This window comes from Meles meles, chromosome 17 (genome assembly GCF_922984935.1).
Source record: "Meles meles chromosome 17, mMelMel3.1 paternal haplotype, whole genome shotgun sequence".
Lineage (NCBI taxonomy): Eukaryota > Metazoa > Chordata > Mammalia > Carnivora > Mustelidae > Meles > Meles meles.
In genome coordinates this window covers 21,044,273-21,062,087 of record NC_060082.1, presented here as the reverse complement: position 1 = coordinate 21,062,087, position 17,815 = coordinate 21,044,273, and the positions used below count along the sequence as shown (strand labels likewise).

General features: G+C 40.8%; 1 protein-coding gene across 1 annotated transcript; it reads left to right on the top strand.

Annotated features, from left to right (window-relative positions):
* The first annotated feature begins 449 nt into the window (after positions 1–449).
* On the top strand, positions 450–3,771 carry LOC123927590 (histone H1.8-like). The gene is made up of 2 exons (XM_045982287.1): positions 450–534; positions 2,852–3,771. Exons 1-2 carry the CDS (start codon positions 450–452, stop codon positions 3,679–3,681), a joined length of 915 nt encoding a protein of 304 aa, XP_045838243.1. The 3' UTR covers positions 3,682–3,771.
* Positions 3,772–17,815: the final 14,044 nt, after the last annotated feature.

Genomic DNA, 17,815 nt, shown 5'->3' with positions numbered 1-17,815 from the left:
TATTCTTGTCTCTGTGGGGCAAAGAGTACTTAGGCCATGGGGTCGCGCCCACCCAGGTCCTTCCCCTGTTCTAGATCACATTCCAAGGACCTAGGATCTTAGGGAGTTCTCAAGATCACAGGGTACAGTGAAAGGGGGTTGAGCATCAGAAAATGGGAGGCACTTGCTGGAGTGATCTGTAAGATCTCTGTCAGCTCCATGACTCTAAATCAAGGATTTATGGACCACTTTCTCAGTAGAAAAGTCCCACTGCCTTTTAAAATTGTACATTAGTCCTCTGAGTCTCTAAGAAAGTAGAGGTCCAAAAATGAATGTCACTCTTTCTTAGTTCAAACAGAGCTATCTACAGAAGATGTAGAAATGTTAGGCTTATCTTGGTCCAGACACATTTTCTCTGGGACATCTTGTTGCTCTAAGAAGTCCCAGTGGCATTGTCACCAGGTTGTGAAATGTACCCAGTGATTACTGTGCTGTTGCAGGGGGCTGATAAGGAACACTCACAGGGAACTCAGAATCATCGCGCCTCACATGTTTGTAAGATAATGGGCTCTTGGTAAATCATTTAGAATAGTGCCTGGGAATCAATCGATAGTTTTAATAGTTTTTGATGGATTGTTGATTGAGTTGAGTGATAATTGAGAAATTTAAGATATATACCTTTTTTAAATAAAAAGATTTTATTGATTTATTTGACAGAGAGAGACACAACGAGAGAGGGAACACAAGCAGGAGGAGTGGGAGAGGGAGAAGCAGGCTTCCCGCTGAGCAGGGAGCCCAATGTGGGGCTCGATCCCAGGACCCCAGGATCATGACCTGAGCTGAAGGCAGACGCTTAACGACTGAGCCACCCAGGCGCTCCTAAGATATATATTTTAATGGAATCAGGTGTCTTCAAGGATGGCATGCCTAAAAATCTCTGGGACAAGAGGACCCCATGTACAAGATACTTGGTTTTAGTGAAGTGATCTATGAAGAATATTTAAAAGACTACAACTAGATTTTTCTTTTTGACTCTTACTACCTGGTTGACTTAATTAATGTAATAAAAAATCAAAGTAATATCAATGTTTATTCTTTTCCATTCTATAAACTGTGATCTGATGAATAGACCCCTGCAGAGACCCTACTCCCAGTCTATTTTTTGCTCAGAACAATGGGGAGGAATAAAATAAACCTGAACTTGCATAATGTTCACAACATTTATAAAATAAAAAATACATCTCAAGGAAAGTCATATTTAATGATAATAGTTACTCAAACAAAAAACAACAAAATAGGTAATCTCTACTTAAATTTGATCCAGATTGTTTTCACAGCAATGAAGACCCAATTAAGACAGCTTGGGAAGAGATTAGAAGTGGATCAACTATTGAATGGCATTGGGCAACCCCCGCTCCCTCATCGTTTTCGAGACTACCTGTCATATAACTTTTTCATAGACCCAAAATTGCTGCTTTAAAACTCTATTACTCTAGGGGTGCCTGGATGGCTCAGTCGGTTAAGCATCTGCTTTGGGCTTAGGTCATGATCTCAGGGTCCTGGAATAGAGACCCACATTGTGCTCCCTCCTCAGTGGGAAGTCTGTTTTTCCCTCTTCCTCTACCTGTTTCCCCTGCTCATGCTCTTTCACTCTCAAATAAATGAATAAGATATCTAAAAAAAAAAAAAAAAAATCACAAAAAACCAAACCCAGAATAAAACTCTATTACTGTTCTGTACCATTGAGTGCTGTCAAATGTACCTCATCTGACAGGTATTATATTGTAGTAAATTATACCAAAGCTCCCATACTAAGGGTTATTCCTAATGTTTTGGGGGCAATCTGAGCTTTTTCTCAACTTCCATGGGGACCCAGAGACTCCACCTCTCCTGGTTCCCTTCATCCATCCTGGACAATAACATCTGTTACCCTGACTGATGATGATTTGGTGTTAGAAACTAAGAATAATAGCTGACCTGTAGAGGCAGTTGAAGTTAATCTCAAGAAACCATATACACATATTAAACTGGAAAATCAAAATAAACGTATCTTAAATAGTAAATAATAAGAGAGAAGAATTCCACTTTTCAAAAAGTAAGGTGAGGCTTGTCTGAATTTCTGCACATTTTGATGTGCATTTACTGCCCAAATCTTTGGCGATTTGTGATGACATCATATAGAGATTATTCTAGAATCAAATTATTCTAATTTGGGTCCTAGTAATAGAATATCTGCGACTTTCTCAAATTTCCCAGAATGTTTTTTTCTTCCTTCCTCCTTCTCTTGTTTTCTTTACTTCCATATCTCTTTTCTTTCATTTTGTTCTTTGTCTTTCTTAATCCTTCCTCCAGTGACAACACTCTAGATTTCTCAGTTGTACTCAAGATTAAAATAATTTTGAACCTTCTTATATTTTTTTCTCTTATAGCTATATAAGCCAGAGCCTAAAAACTTCCCTTTACATTCTGGGTTCAGGAGACCCACGGTTCGATTGTACTGGTGGTAGTTAGTGACTGTGAGGTCTGAGCCACTTTAATCAGTGAACCTGGAAACAGAGTATTTGGCTTCTGAATTATATTTATCAACCCTATAGCTACATCTGACATTATTTTTTCTTATTAAGGAATATTAATGACTTGTTTTTAGCTTTGTGAAGATTTTACCTTTTTGTTTTTTATTTTTTTTATTTTATTTTTTTTAAAGATTTTATTTATTTATTTGACAGAGAGAGAGATCACAAGTAGGCAGAGAGGCAGGCAGAGAGAGAGGAGGAAGCAGGCTCCCTTCGGAGCAGAGAGCCCGATGCGGGGCTCGATCCCAGGACCCTGAGATCATGACCTGAGCCGAAGGCAGTGGCTTAAACCACTTAAGCCGCCATCAAGCTTTATATCCTGCAGAAGTACCCTACGGTGGACAGCCTCCGGTTCAAGTACCTGCTGAAGCAGGCCCTGGCCACGGGCGTGCGCCGAGGTCTGCTCATCAGGCCCACCAACTCCAAGGCCAGGGGCGCCACTGGCAGCTTCAAATTGGTTCCCAAGCATAAAAGGAAAGTCCAACCCAGGAAGACATCCACCATGACAGCCCCCAGGAAGCCCAGTGAGGCCAAGGAGAAGGTCCCTAAGAAACCAAGAGAGGCAAAGAAGGACCCTTCCAACACAGCTGAGGTGAAAAGGGGACCGAAGAAGCCTCGAGAGGCAAGGATGGCTCCTCCCAAACCAGGTGCAGCCAAAGAGAAGGCTCCCAAGAAAGGCGGCCAGACCAAAGACCAAGAGGCAAGAGTGAGTGAAGCCAGGAAGGCCTCTCAACAGCCAGACAAGGCCCCATGGGCTCCTCCCAGTGCCACTGGGCTCAGTGAGAAGTCAAAGGTCAAAGGCAGAAAGAAGAGCCAAGGTGGTGAGGCCCCCAGGAAGACAAAAGCTGGGAGTCAGAGTATAAAATCCACAGTCCCTAAGGGCAAGAATGGTGCTGCTTCTCCAGCCAAAAAGAAGGAAAACCACATCCCTAAAGAGGTCATTGCCCATGTGGCCAAGGAGGGGCCCAAAGCCAAGGCCTCTGCTCGTCCCAGGGGTGGTGGGCCTAAGACGGTACCTGAACCCCTGGCCAGGAAGATAGAGGCCCCCAAGGGCTCAAGGAGGCCGGGCATGCCCACCAAGGCCTCATCATCCAAACTGGCCAGTAGGAAGGCAGAGGCTGAAAGCTAGAGCTGGGGTGGAGACATGGAAATCCTACCCGAGTTTTTATTCCCCAAGAAACTGTCACTCTATTTATTTCATTGTAACCTATTTATCAATAAAGAATTTTTTCCGTCACAAAAAAAAAAAAAGGCGTCCCTACCTTTTTGTTTTTTAAAGTAGGCTCTACACCCACCGTGTGGGTTCAACTCACAACTTTAAAATCAAGACATGAGCTGAGATTGAGAGGCAGATAGTTAACTGATTGAGACACCCAAGCGCCTGAAGACTTTACTTCTTCTTCTTCTTCCTTTTTTTTTTTTTTACTCCATCCCACTACCTCCCCTCCCTTCCAGTAACCCATGGTTTCTTTTAGTTAAGAGTCTCTCATGGTTTTCCTCCCTCCCTAATGACTTCCCATTCAGAATTCTCTCCCTTACTTATTGTCCCATTGACTCCTTTTCCATCTGATGCCTCCAATTTTTCAAATTCCAAATTACCTAATTTCATCAAGCAGAACTATCTGTGGAAATTAACCAAGATCATTGAAAATTTACTATGCACTCTGAGTTTTATAAAGAGGGTAAAGACAGCCTCTGCTGTCAGTGAATTTAGTATCATTTGTGAGATAAAGCATTAGTTCTCTCTTCTTGGAATGCCCCTGCCTGCTTTTATACCCAAAGTCATCCTTCTGGAAGAGTCATTAGCATCTCTAGACCACCTAACCGGGAGAGAGAATCCCTCTCTTGGCTAATACTTTCATCACTGCAATTGATCCTGAGTTTTGTGATTAGTTACCTGTCAGTTTCCACTACTAGAGTGTGAGCTCCTCCACGGCAGGTCTTTTGTTTAAATTCACCTAGTTCCTGATACGTAGAGTAGCTGTTTGAAAAATGTTAGGTTTTAGATTGCAGAATTAAACCCTGAATTATGATCTATATAATATACAAAAACAATTCTCAGAAATATTAAAATGTATCAGGATGTCTTGACTTGTCACATATCCCCAAACAAATCAGAAACCAGATTCTTTCAATTCTTAACACTCAATTTCATCATTCTTATTCAAGATTCCTTTTTTTCAGTATTTCAGTTAGCCCCAGCAAATCTTTTGTTTATGTAGGGTTTTTTTTTTGGTATGGTTATTGGTATATTAACCCATTTTGAGGCTATTAATTTTGCTGTTATTATAGGTACTGAGGGTTTTTTGTTTTCAGGATGTTGAGCAAGATGCCACAATGAGGTTTTGTTAAATTACAGTTAATGAACCCTTTATTTCTGCTCAAGATTATAGAGAGTTTAACTTTGTGTTCTTTTCTTAATTGATAACAGCTTGTTTTAAAAATCTATTTTTAGATTGGATGTGTTTGGAAATGCTTTAGGAAATAATGCAAGTGGCCAATGGTTTTGTTTTGGCATATTTTTATTTTGTAATGCACGCTTTGTGACCTAGAAGATATACAGCAGATTTCAATGTATTAGACATAAAACTTCCAACTTTTAACCCCTAGAAAGGAGAATGAACGAAAGCCTGATTACTTATTGGTATAGTGATCCTTTGGCCATGCTGGCTGAATGATTTACACTGCTGTTTTGTTAGATCTCGCTGAACAAAGCCTCATTCACTGTGGGTATTCAATAAAAACAGTCACAGGGTTAGGAATTTACAATCTCAAAGAAAATACAGTACAATCTGAACAAAATGATATTTCTAATTTAATATCTTCTAGATTTTTCTGCCCAAATCATCTTTCCTTTTAGAGGCTTTGATCATATTTATTCTCTTTCAGAAATATGGCTTATCAATGTTTTTGTGCCAACTTGAATCATCCCTTTTAGTGTTCAGCATCCTTTGCTCATTTATCCCTATCCATATAATTTTTCCATTTCTCATTTTCTAGTATTTTCAGCTCAAACAGATTTTCCATGTTCTTCACAAAGAATCAGCCTAGTGAGGTGATTCATGAAAAGATGCTTTATTCCTCTACGTTCTCCAGGGACTGGAGACAGAATCTATTTTAAAAAATAGATTAGGCTTCTTGGGGCGCCTCTGCCCCTGTGTGGGTTAAGCCTCTGCCTTCGGCTCAGGTCATGGTCTCAGGGTCCTGGGATCGAGCGCCCTGCATCAGGCTCTCTGCTCAGGGGGGAGCCTGCTTCTCCCTCTCACTGCCTACTTGTGATCTCTCTGTCAAAAAAATAAAATCTTAAAAGAAATAAATTAGGCTTCTTGAAAGGAAATACATTTAGAATTTTTGTTTTTGCCTACTTTGGCCAGTCTAGACGTTGGTCCTTTCAAATAGACATTTAAATAACAAGTGCAGCACATGGGAAAGAAAAGCAGAACACTCGAGGGGTTGTTTTGCACATTAATCACTCACGAAAGTTTGAGCTTTGAGAATTCACTTAATCAACTGAACACGCTTAAGAAATTTAAAAAAAATTAGCTGTAGTCAAATGCCACATTCTATTAAGCGTTAGAGGTAGAGAGCAGAATGAACAGAATCCCTGCTGCCAAGGACTGGCAGTCTCATGGGAAAAGCAGACTAATGGATGAGTGACACACTCGGTCCTATGATGGCAGCGCAGGGAGGCCTGTGGAATATGTCCCCACAAAGCTTTACAAACGGATGATGAGCGGAACTGAACTTTGGAAGATGGACATTATTAAGAGGAAAAAAATTTGTATACCAAAGGAGTATTCCAGACAGGGAATAACATGAGTGAGAACAGGGAACATTAAGGTGCTGTGACCCATTCGTGAATTATATGTATCTCAATGTGATTGAGTGAGAAGAGTGAAAAGGAGTGACAAGAAATGATGCTGTAAAAAGATGCAGGAGTCAAGTCAGGGATACAGGGGGATCGTGGTTGAAAATGCTTGGGGTGATTTTGATGCCAGGTTTTGAATATGGGAAATGATACTCTTTGTTCCTGAATGAGAGAGCTTGCTTCCTTTCTCTCTCTTTCAGGTGAGGACACAACAAGGAGACAACTGTTTGCAAGCCAGAAAGACTGGCCTCATCAGAATGGAATTGGCTGGCACCTTAATCCTGGACTTCCCAGGCTCCAGAACTATGAGAAATAAATGTCTGTTGTTTAAGCCATCCAGCTTCTGGTATTTTATTACAGCAGCCTGAGCAGACTAGGACAGTTCCTCATTTCTTTCAGTGATACCATATTCCTAGCGAGGCATGCTAGAGATTTGGGAATCATCTTCAACTTCTCCTGTTTCTGCCTCCACGATCCATGAATTTTGTGTGTTCTCTTTTCTGGTATTCCTGTACTGTTCAGTACCATGGTTTCTTGTCATTTTTTGTCTGGATTATATCAATAATCTAATTGGTTTCATTTTTGTCTACAACCCTCAAAAGACCTAAAGAAGAGAAAGAACTGATGCACAGTGAAGTCCTCTTCTTCAGAAATTTTCAGTGGTTCTCCATTGTCTGAAGAATAATATTCAAATTCCTCGGCACAGAATTTAGAGCCCCCTCCTACTCCCACCCATAGTATGGCTTCAATCCTCTTTCTAGGGTCATCTCCCAAAACACCCAGCCATGAGCTTTTTCTTGTGGCCACTGGCAGTTTAGTTCAACAGGAGCTTCCATTTTGGTGAACACAGTGATGTACCGGAGGGCGATGTGTCCTGATTCAATGAGGAGAAGGCACAGAAGCTTTTCATTTGGGACCCTCCCACAACTCACCCTCTGGTCTCTTCATTTGGTGGGTCCTCCATAGCCTTCATAATGAAACTGTGATAATAAACACTGCACTTTCCTGAGTTCTGTCAGTCCTTCTAGTGAATTATCAAATCTGAGGGGGTCATGAGTCCCCAGATTTGTAGCAAATTAATCAGGAATTCTAGTTGCCTGGGGACCCTGAAACTATGACTGCCATCTGAAGTGGGAGCATCTTGTGAAGGACTGCGCGCTGAATGTGAGGGGTGGTTAGTACCAGAAATGAATTGCAGTACACTGTTTGAGGTGGAAATGAAATAATGTCACAGAATGAAAGCCATTTTGCTGATAGCAACATTTTCAGTGGGAATTTTTTGGGATGACCTAAAACAAAAGGAGATTAGCATTGCTTTAAAAAATATTCTTACCAAAGAGGAGAACTGGCCACAATCTCAAGGTTTAAAGCATCACTCTCTATACATTTCATTTTTCATCATAGTGTTCAGGAAAAGTACTCTGTTAGCAGTCAAAATGACTTAATCCCTGGAATTACATTTCTGCTTTTCAAGTAAATAGCCTGTTTGTTTTTACTCTTAGGGTTTTCTTCCCCGCCCTCCTGGATATAAACAACTTGCTGTCTTGTTGCAGCAAGGGAAATCGGGTGGAAATTGGAGACTGGACTTCCACCCTTTTTGCCAAGCAGAGAGGGAAGAACTCAGTGATCACATGGTCCTGCTTACACTAAGCATATCTGGAATCGGGTGGAAATTGGAGACTGGACTTCCACCCTTTTTGCCAAGCAGAGAGGGAAGAACTCAGTGATCACATGGTCCTGTTTACACTAAGCATATCTGGGAACCATCTAGAGATTCACATGAGAACATATGACTTCTCTCTTCCCCATTTCTTTTTGGATATTACAGTTCGACATTTGTCATCCAGACAGGCCTTTTCTTTCTTCTCCTTGTGGTGAAGTTTGATAATCTGATTTTATGTTGCCTCTTTGACGGTCGTCCTTTCCATTCTCCTTTCACTTGATCACCCTACTTTTGGTTCCAGCTTTGCTTTTATAGCCCCTGGGTACTGTCCTGACCTTCTGAGCCTCCTGCTTTCCACACTGCAAGGCCATCACACCATTGCCTTATGCATAATGGTTGGGTTTCTTAGCTCACTTCCTCAGCATTGGTTTTTAGGGGAAGAGGGAGATGAAAAGCAAATGTCTGAGAAATGTCAGACTAGGGATGCCTGGGTGGCTCAGTGGGTTAAGCATCTGCCTTCGGCTCATGTCATGATCCCAGAGTCCTGGGATCAAGTTCCACATTGGAATCCCTGTTCAGCTGGGAGCCTGCTTCTCCCTCTGCCTACTGCTCCTCCTACTTGTGCACTTTCTCTCTCTCTCTCTGAAAAATAAATAAATAAACAAATAAATATCTTATTAAAAGGAAAAAAAATAACACATCAGACCAATCCAACCAACTTAATTCTTTCTCCGAAATGTTCTCAACACAATGTCCTTTCTTTTATTCTTCTTTTATTACCCAAGGAAAGAAAATTTACTTAGCTCCTTTTTTTTCAAACCCAAGATTTTGCTCCTCAATTAGCATTTTTTGAGTTTCTTTCCACTGGAGAAATAGTTTTAGTCTTTACAAATAATGAACTGTTAAATCTTTGTGTCCAAAACGGCGGAAAAATACATGAGTCAAATACATTTCACCAGAACTGCTTGAAAGATCACGTTTCTTTTTAGAGGTCCCTTTATTTTTTCAGTTGCGTATTTTTCTCTGGTAAATATGATTAGCTAGCAGCAATGGGTGAGGTCTTCCTAAGCAGAATAGCTCATCCTGTTGAGATAAGTGCACTTCAGTTTGAGGGCATTCCAGTATCCCCTATTTGAAGAGCATTCATGTACTAAATATTTAGAGGGCATTCTAGTATCCTTTATATGTACTATTTAGTGTGGTAAGATGATACACAGAGTCTGTTCATCACATGTTTGTTTACTCTACAATTCTATTTTATTGTGTGTAATGATTTATATATATGAAAATAATTTTATGAGTTCAAACTCAATGATTTATCAATACACATTTTTTAAAAATATTTTATTTATTTATTTATTTGACAGACAGAGATCACAAGTAGGCAGAGAGAGGGGGGAAGCAGGCTCCCTGCTGAGCAGAGAGCCCGATGCGGGACTCGATCCCAGGACCCTGAGATCATGGCCTGAGCCGAAGGCAGAGGCTTTAACCCACTGAGCCACCTGTGCCCCAATTCACATTTTCAAAGTTAATTTGTTGGGTGCCTTCTGTCCATGGTTCTGTTCTTGTTCCTTGACTGTGGTACCTAATCCCCACCTCCTGTTTTTTTCCCCTTCTTCATATTCCTGTGAAGAGCAGATCAGTGTCAACAGTGATAGGAGCCGCCCTAACAACTTACCAAGGCCAGTTATAGACCCATATACAACTCTGTCAAGTCAAAGGAATGTTGTATAAAAAACACTCTAATAACTATCTTTTCTCTTGATTATAAAAATTGTCCATGCTATCACAAGAAATTTAGAAATATATTGTGAATCCCATACAACTATGATGCTATTCCATCATAATAAATGCTTTCTCCCTAGTGCAATTCCTTTCAGTTCTTATCATTGTTTTCCCAACAGGCCGAGATCATATTTATAACTATTTTAACTGATTTTTGCTTTAATTTCACTTTATTTTCAGCAGGCATTAAAAAGACCAAGACAAATGTACCTAAGCAATCTTTTCCCTTTTTACATAAAATAACTACATTGAAAGAGGAGAACATACAGTTCACTGTTAACTTGGCTGTTTCTCAGTGCTTTTCTTATTTTTGCTTCCTATTTTTGATATTCTCTTTAATTATAAGAAATTACCCAGAGTATTATCTAATCAAAATAAAATCTTCAAAAAGGACGTTTATTTCTGCTTTTACCATGACTGAGTCAAAACTGATGAAATTGCTAGAAGAGCTAAATAAAAAGGAACAAAGAATCTCCTGGTACAATTATCTTCTGTGGCAACATCAGCCTGAATAATCCATTTGGGATTTTTTTTTTTGAATGCGTCTGTCTGAAAACATTTGCTACAAACACTCCTTTCCCTATACGCAAGTAACGTTTAAACATTCATTAAAACTCCTAGTGGACAGCCACAAGAAGTACCAAATCCTTGCTGTGTACAATCTGTAAGATACTTTTCACATGCTAGTTACTAAAAAAAATGTGAAAGGAAGACCAGAATTTTTGATTTCTGACCTAAAAGTGCTTACTCCAATTTAGGGACAGGAAGAAAGAAAGGGGAAGGAATTAATATTAGCTGCCTGCCTCTATTTTGACAGTGCTATGAACTCTACATACTAAATTCTTACTGCTCTAGAAAGTAATCGCACATCTTATTTTACTAAATTCTGTTACTTTTATTCCCTGACAGATGCATTTTATTGAATGCATATTTTAAAAAAGATTTTATTTATTTATTTGAGATAGAGAGAAAGCACAAGCTGGGGAAGGATCAGAGGCAGAGGGAGTAGCAGGATCCCCACTCAGCAGGGAGCCTTATGTGGGGCTCGATCCCATGACCCTGGGATCATGACCTAAGCCAAAGGCAGAGGCTTAACTATCTGAGCCACCCAGGTGCCCCTATTGAGTGCACATTGATAAAAAGTAGAATTATTTTTCTTAACTCAAGAACGATATGCAGGAAGATAATCCAGGATTAGTACGCTGGCCTAGGAAATTGACAAGGTTGTGCAAAAGGATCTGGGAAGGTGTCTTATTGGGCATAATGACACCCTAAACAAATAAGGGTGATTTAAAAATGATAAAGGGGAGAATGGAGGCTTCTAGATTCTCTCCCATCAGTACTGCTTACTCATCAAGGCCAATATCCTGTCTTGCATGGATTCCTGTGATTATCTTCGTATTGGTCACTTCACCTATGGTCTTGCGCAACGTCAGTCCATTCTTCAGACTTCCACCAGACTGATCTTCCTTGAACACAAAGTAAGTGTGTCACTTACCTGCTTAAAGCACTTCAGTGGCTCCTTGCTGTTCTTAAGATGAAGTCCGAGCTACTTCAGACGGCATTCAAAGATCCTCAAGATCTGGACATTATTACAGCTCTGCTGTCCGTATGAAACGTATGAAAATACGTTTCAGCCACAGCACATTTTCAATGCCTTAAATGTACCTTATCGCTTTCAGTTATGAGGGTTTATAGAGATTCCCTTTGAATTTTCAGAGAAACGGATTTACAGTTTTCTCATATAAATTCTGCTTTTAAAAAATGGGAGACATGTGGGCAAATAAAAGATCTCTGTTGATGGAATTCAACTCTTCTACTGCCACTGAGCAATCTTTACACTATTCCTTTGGCCTGGAAGAGTCTTTTCTCTTTTTGCTGAATTAATTTCATCCCAACCCTTATTTTTTGCTCTTTGTTTGTCTTCCTTCTCAGTTTTCAGGCCACACACTGTATGCGATTTCCTCCCAGGAGGCCTCTCTGCCTTCCCAGATCTGGGTACATTTTCTCTCCTATGTACTCCAGACATGGACGGCTCTATTGGCATCAGCATGTGACAAACTTCCCATTAAGCTTGGAGGCTCAGAGGATTGGGGTCATTTCTATCTCAATTGTTTATTCATTGATTCAGCAAATATTTAATGGGCACCTACTATGTGCTAAGGCTATTTTAGGCACTAGTGATTTAGGAATTAACAAAGTAGGGAGAACTCTTGACTTTCACGGAGCCAGGTAGGAAGATAATAAACAGGAGAAATAAAACGTATAGTATATTTCATAGTGCCCTCTCTAATCTCTTTTAAGAAAAATGAAATAGTCTATAATTCACATTTGCTCTATCAATCAGGACAGACTTTGGTGTTTCTCAAGCTTTTTTTTTTTTTTTTTCCATTATTGCACCCTTAAGGAGGCTTTTTAGAAGATTTTTTCTCCCCAAATGCCTACCCACCCCCTCTCCCTTATGAAATTTAAATACCACAAATACACTGTATGCCAATTTATATGCTGTGGGCCTTAAGGGAGGCCATAGAACATTGTATATATTTTCCACAACCCCAAAACCAATTTTTGTCATTTTTGTCTCTGTTAAGAGTACATGGGTTAGATTATCCTGCTGTTGCAATTATCTCCAAATGTCGGCTGCCAAAAGCAAGAAGTCATGCTACATGACCACTGTAGGTCCAGCTGTGGACTCTGGGACTCAAGCCGACAGGCAGTCACTGTGGAATCGTTGCTGGTGTTCAGGCAGAGACAAAGAGCTCATGACAACACAAAAAGAATTGTTTACAGCTTCCTGAACTTCCGCTCAGAGGTGGCATGTGCTGCTTTTGCCCGCTTTCCATTAGCAAATCAAGTCACAAGGCCACATCCTATATTTTGTGGGAAAGAAGAGGGAAAGGGGAAGTCCAATCTTAACATGTGACTGAAAAGAAGAAAAAACACCTCGCAATATTTGTGAAGAGCCCTAACGATTGTTACAGCTATGGTCCCAACGGTCCTCAGAGGCAGGGAGGACATTAAGCATGTCAAAGTTGTTTGTTCAAAAGCCTGCAGAGGCCAAACCCAGGTAACTGGCTCTTACTTGTTTATTTTACTCCCTGTCTCTGGGGTTCAGTCCTGCCCATTGTGGTAAATGTGTGCGCATCACTGGGCTTTCAGTATGTATGAAGCAACTCCTCTTTCACTCTTAATCCTTGGTCTCTTTAGTTAAAAAGGCATGTGGTCCTATAACACTCACAAGGGCAATGAAAATATTGCCAGAATCTCACTCACCACAGCCCGAAAATCTATATTGCTTGCACTGGGGGTAATTTATTCATATGACTTTCCATCATCAGAGTCCTGAATGAGCCCAATCAAGACTGCCCTGAGAGCACTGGGCACTGGGTTCACAGACCGCAAAGACATCTTCAGGTCTGTTCCCCTAGAGCCCAGCAAGCTACAAAATCCCTGCGGTAGACCTGCTGGAAGGAAGTGGGGCTGATTCCAAAGGAAGGCATTTTTAGGAAGACATAGCAGGACAAAACTCTGGATTTTCTTGTTCTAGAGTATAGCAGGCTCCGTTTCTGGTAGAGTGGGTGATGTTCTTCTATCCAGCACTTCCACTATGGTCTTCTTGTTATTTCATTCGGCAAGATCACGTGTTAGAACCATTGTTTGTTGTGAGATAATGGAGACTGGGCAGTGGTACAGTTTGGGGGTATGTCAAGGTTTTCAGGAACCTGAGCAATAATCTGGCCCAATTCTTTGTTTGGACAAATAAGAGGACAGTGACTCAGTGTTCCACAAGAGGCCAGGGTCAGAGAATATCCCAGGGCCCTTGCCTGCTGGTACGTTGTCTACTTCTCTCTCTCTGGGATGATTTGCTACACTTCCTTCCTCAAAATCCAAAGCGGAAGATCCCTTCTGTTTATTTGTCAAGTTCCCTCTCCCTCAGGTCCCCTTTCTTTCTCCTTTCTTCTACTCAAAAGAGAAGTGTGTTGTGGTTTCTAGAGGAGGAATCCAGATCTGAGCTTTCCCAACCTTGGCGAGAGGCCCTGGCAAGGTTTCTTCCGTGCTGTCTCTGGGACATCCGCAGCTGGAGAACAACCAGTCTCTCCCGCAGGCTGGGAAAATGCCACGTGAGTCCTCCTTGCCTCGTGGCCCACCATGGGTTATACGCAGCACAACTATCCCTGGCCTTGGAAAGTCAGGGGACCCCGACAACTTGCTTATGAGCACTCAGAACATGCTGTGGGAATTCAGCAGCCTCCTTACGTGGCTCCTGCTGCTGTCCCCAACTTGCCAAGGCTGGCCTGTATCCACTCTCTCCCTTATATTCCCCCAGGCCTAGAACATAACACATGTTATGTGTTATAGAACATATAACATAGAACATAACATATGTATTTCATCCATATTTATTGAATCGAATGGTATGAATTGAACTGCAACGGAGACAATGACCCCGTGGGTTGAAGTATCTTGCCGAAAGTTGCACGGCTGGTAAGAATGAGGTTGAATTCAGAATTCGAATCCATTTGCCTGACTTTGCTGTGTTACGAGAATCCCACATTCCAAGCTGAATTCACGACAATGATGTTTCCCCTGAGCTATATTGCTGAGTAAGGGACAGCACCCATAGTGGCCTGGGGGGGTCAGGGGAGCGCCTTTCTCACCCACATAGTGTAACTGTGTAGAATATTTAAGAAGGCAATGAGGTTTGCTTGATTGCTCCATCGTAGCCTGAATTCTTCATGGTAGTCTTGTCATGAGGTCGTGAGGAGGGCCATATCCAGCAGCAGTCAGTCACCCCTGAAGACTCTGCCTGCTAACATTGCATTTTGGTGACTTACCCCATTGGCTCTGTGCTCAGCCACTCGTGCCCTTTCTCAGACAGTTTTCACATGCACGGCATATATGTAATCTGAGGAACTAAACTTGTCAGGAAAGAGGGTCCACGTCAGCGTCTTCCAACCCAGTGCTTGACCGATTGCTGAACTCATAAGAGGTTCCCAAGCACCAGTTTAAACAAAAAATTAAAATAACAAAAGTCCTCCAAATCCAAAAAATAAATAAAGAATGTGCCCTTGTCCAATTCTTGATTTCATCAGAATTTTGGGTGAAGATAAAGTTGAAATGTTGCCATAACTCTTTGTGTATGATTTATAACCCAAATATATAGCCCAAATATATTCATTGAATTTGGTGCAACTTGCAAAAGTACACTGGACACTTTTTGGCTACCCTGTAACTCCACACCCCGGATTTGAAAACCTGCTTCTAGACATGAACTCCCTTCTGAAACATCCTTATAGCTGTGGATGAGTTTCATTGCAGCTTAATTCCAGGCAACATTTTTTTCTTCCCCCAAAAGGCCAACAACAACACTGCTTTCTCTTCTGCGGTGCATTGAGAAAACGAAGGGATTATTAACCAGGGGGCATTTTGAAAAAATGGAATTAATATTGTCATGCTCTTTGCATTTGCATCACAGAAGGATTAGCATACATTGTTTCTATCACGACAGATTTTGCTTATTTCTCCTTACAAGGTACAAGAAAACAAGACAGGCATATTAATATTCTCCCTGGCAAAGGAGGAATTCACACAAAATTGGGTACATGTGTGTCCCTTACTTTTCTCCTAGGCTATTTTCTCATGTCATGGACAGTATACAACAAACATGAACTTCCTTTATGTTTAAAGGGAACTAGAGACATTGGTGTTCACTCTAACTAGAGTGGTTTTTATTTTTTATTTTTGGGTGACTATTTAATCACAACAACATTTAGCAATGCATAACAGTGAAATGACCATAGTCTTCAAAGGAGATTTAGGTAGAAAAAGGATGAGAAATGGCAACTTCCAAATTTACAGTATCTGTGAGCTGTAGAAATTAATGGCCGGGCAGGCAGTCGGGCATGTGCTATATCAATAGGATGGCAACCAGAGGGGAAGTTCTTATAAGAATTCTAATAGCTGTTCCAGCAATTGCATTACTAGGTGTTTACCCCAAGGATATGAAAATACTAATTGGAAGGGATACGTGCGCTCTGATGTTTATAGCAGCATTGTCTACAACAGCCAAATTGTGGAAGGAGCCCAAATGTCCATTGACTGGTGACTGGATAAAGAAGTTGTGGTACACACACACACACACACACACACACACACACAGAGGAATATTACTCAGCCATAAAAAAAATGACACCTTGCTATTGGCAACAGTGTGGATAGAACTACAGGGTATTATGCTAACCAAAATAAGTTAGTCAGAGAAAGACAAAGACCATATGATTGCATTCATATGTGGAATTTAAGAAACAAAGCAAATGATCATAGACGAAAAAAGGGGGAAAACCAAGAAATAGACTCATAAGTATAGAGAACAAGTTAATGGTTACCAGTGGGAAGGTGGCTGGGGGGATGGATGAAATAGGTGATGGGGATTAGGCATGGACTTGGGATGAGCACCGAAGGTTGTATGTGTTGAATCACTAAATTGTACATCGAAATTAATATTACACTGTATGTTAGCTAACTGGAATTTAAATTAAAAAAAAAAAAAAGAATTCTTATAGCCAAAGATCGAAGAGCAACAAACACACCGTTCAGTGTAGATTAACCATTGGAATCCAGTTTCTCAGAGTTGAAAGATAGTTATTACTGAGATTCACACCAGTTGTATCTGACAGTTAAACCCACCAAATCACATCCTGGAACAGTTCAATAAACACTACGATAAAGTATTCACAGAGATCACTTTTTCTTTCCATGTACTTTCCTCTCTTTTCTTTCATTTTTTTCTTTCTTTTCTTTCTTTCTTTCTTTCTTTTCTTTCTTTCTTTCTTTTTTTCTTTCTTTCTTTCTTTCTTTCTTTCTTTCTTTCTCTCTCTCTCTCTCTTTCTTTTTCTTGAGAAACAGCATGCAAAAAGGGGCTTGGGGATAGGTGCAGAGAAAGAATCTTAAGCATGTTCCATGCCCAGTGCAGAGCCCGATGTGAGGTTTGATCTTCTGACCCTGAGATCATGATCTGAGCCAAATAGAGTTGGATGCTCAACCGACTGAGCCACCCAGGCACCCTCCATATACTTTTTTTTTTCTTTAACCTAAAGGGAATTCAATAGGAATTCTAAAATGGCTCTATTGTAGTTGAGTTCTGAAGAAGTAAGACTTAGACATAGAGGGCCCATAAGATAAATCTCCCATCCCCTTTTTTTGTCAGTGAACAGGAGCAACTTTTCTACCTTAGCCTTCGCTTTTTAATCTTTTATTTAGAAAGCTGTTCCCCTGTTGCTGCTTTTCTCTCTTTTCTGTCTCTGAGATTAAGATCAAAGGCACAGTTCAGGTCGCCCATCCTCACTCAACCAGCTACAATTCTGATTTGAGCATAAATATTCATTAGCTTTTACCACATTTGATGGCTCATTCATTGTATTACTCTGAGGACTCACATCACCTTGCATACCTCATAATAATTCAGACTTTTTTTTTCCCATTTTATTTATTTTTTCAGCGTAACAGTATTCATTCTTTTTGCACAACACCCAGTGCTCCATGCAAAACGTGCCCTCCCCATTACCCACCACCTGTTCCCCCAACCTCCCACCCCTGACCCTTCAAAACCCTCAGGTTGTTTTTCAGAGTCCATAATCTCTTATGGTTCGCCTCCCCTTCCAAATTTTTTTTTTTAATAAACATATAATGTATTTTTATCCCCAGGGGTACAGGTCTGTGAATCGCCAGGTTTACACACTTCACAGCACTCACGATAGCACTTACCCTCTCCAATGTCCATAGCCCCCTCCCCCTCTCCCAATCCCACCTCCCCCCAGCAACCCCCAGTTTGTTTTGTGAGATTAAGAGTCATTTATGGTTTGTCTCCCTCCCAATCCCATCTTGTTTCATTTATTCTTCTCCTATCCCCCTACCCCCCCATGTTGCTTCTCCATGTCCTCATATCAA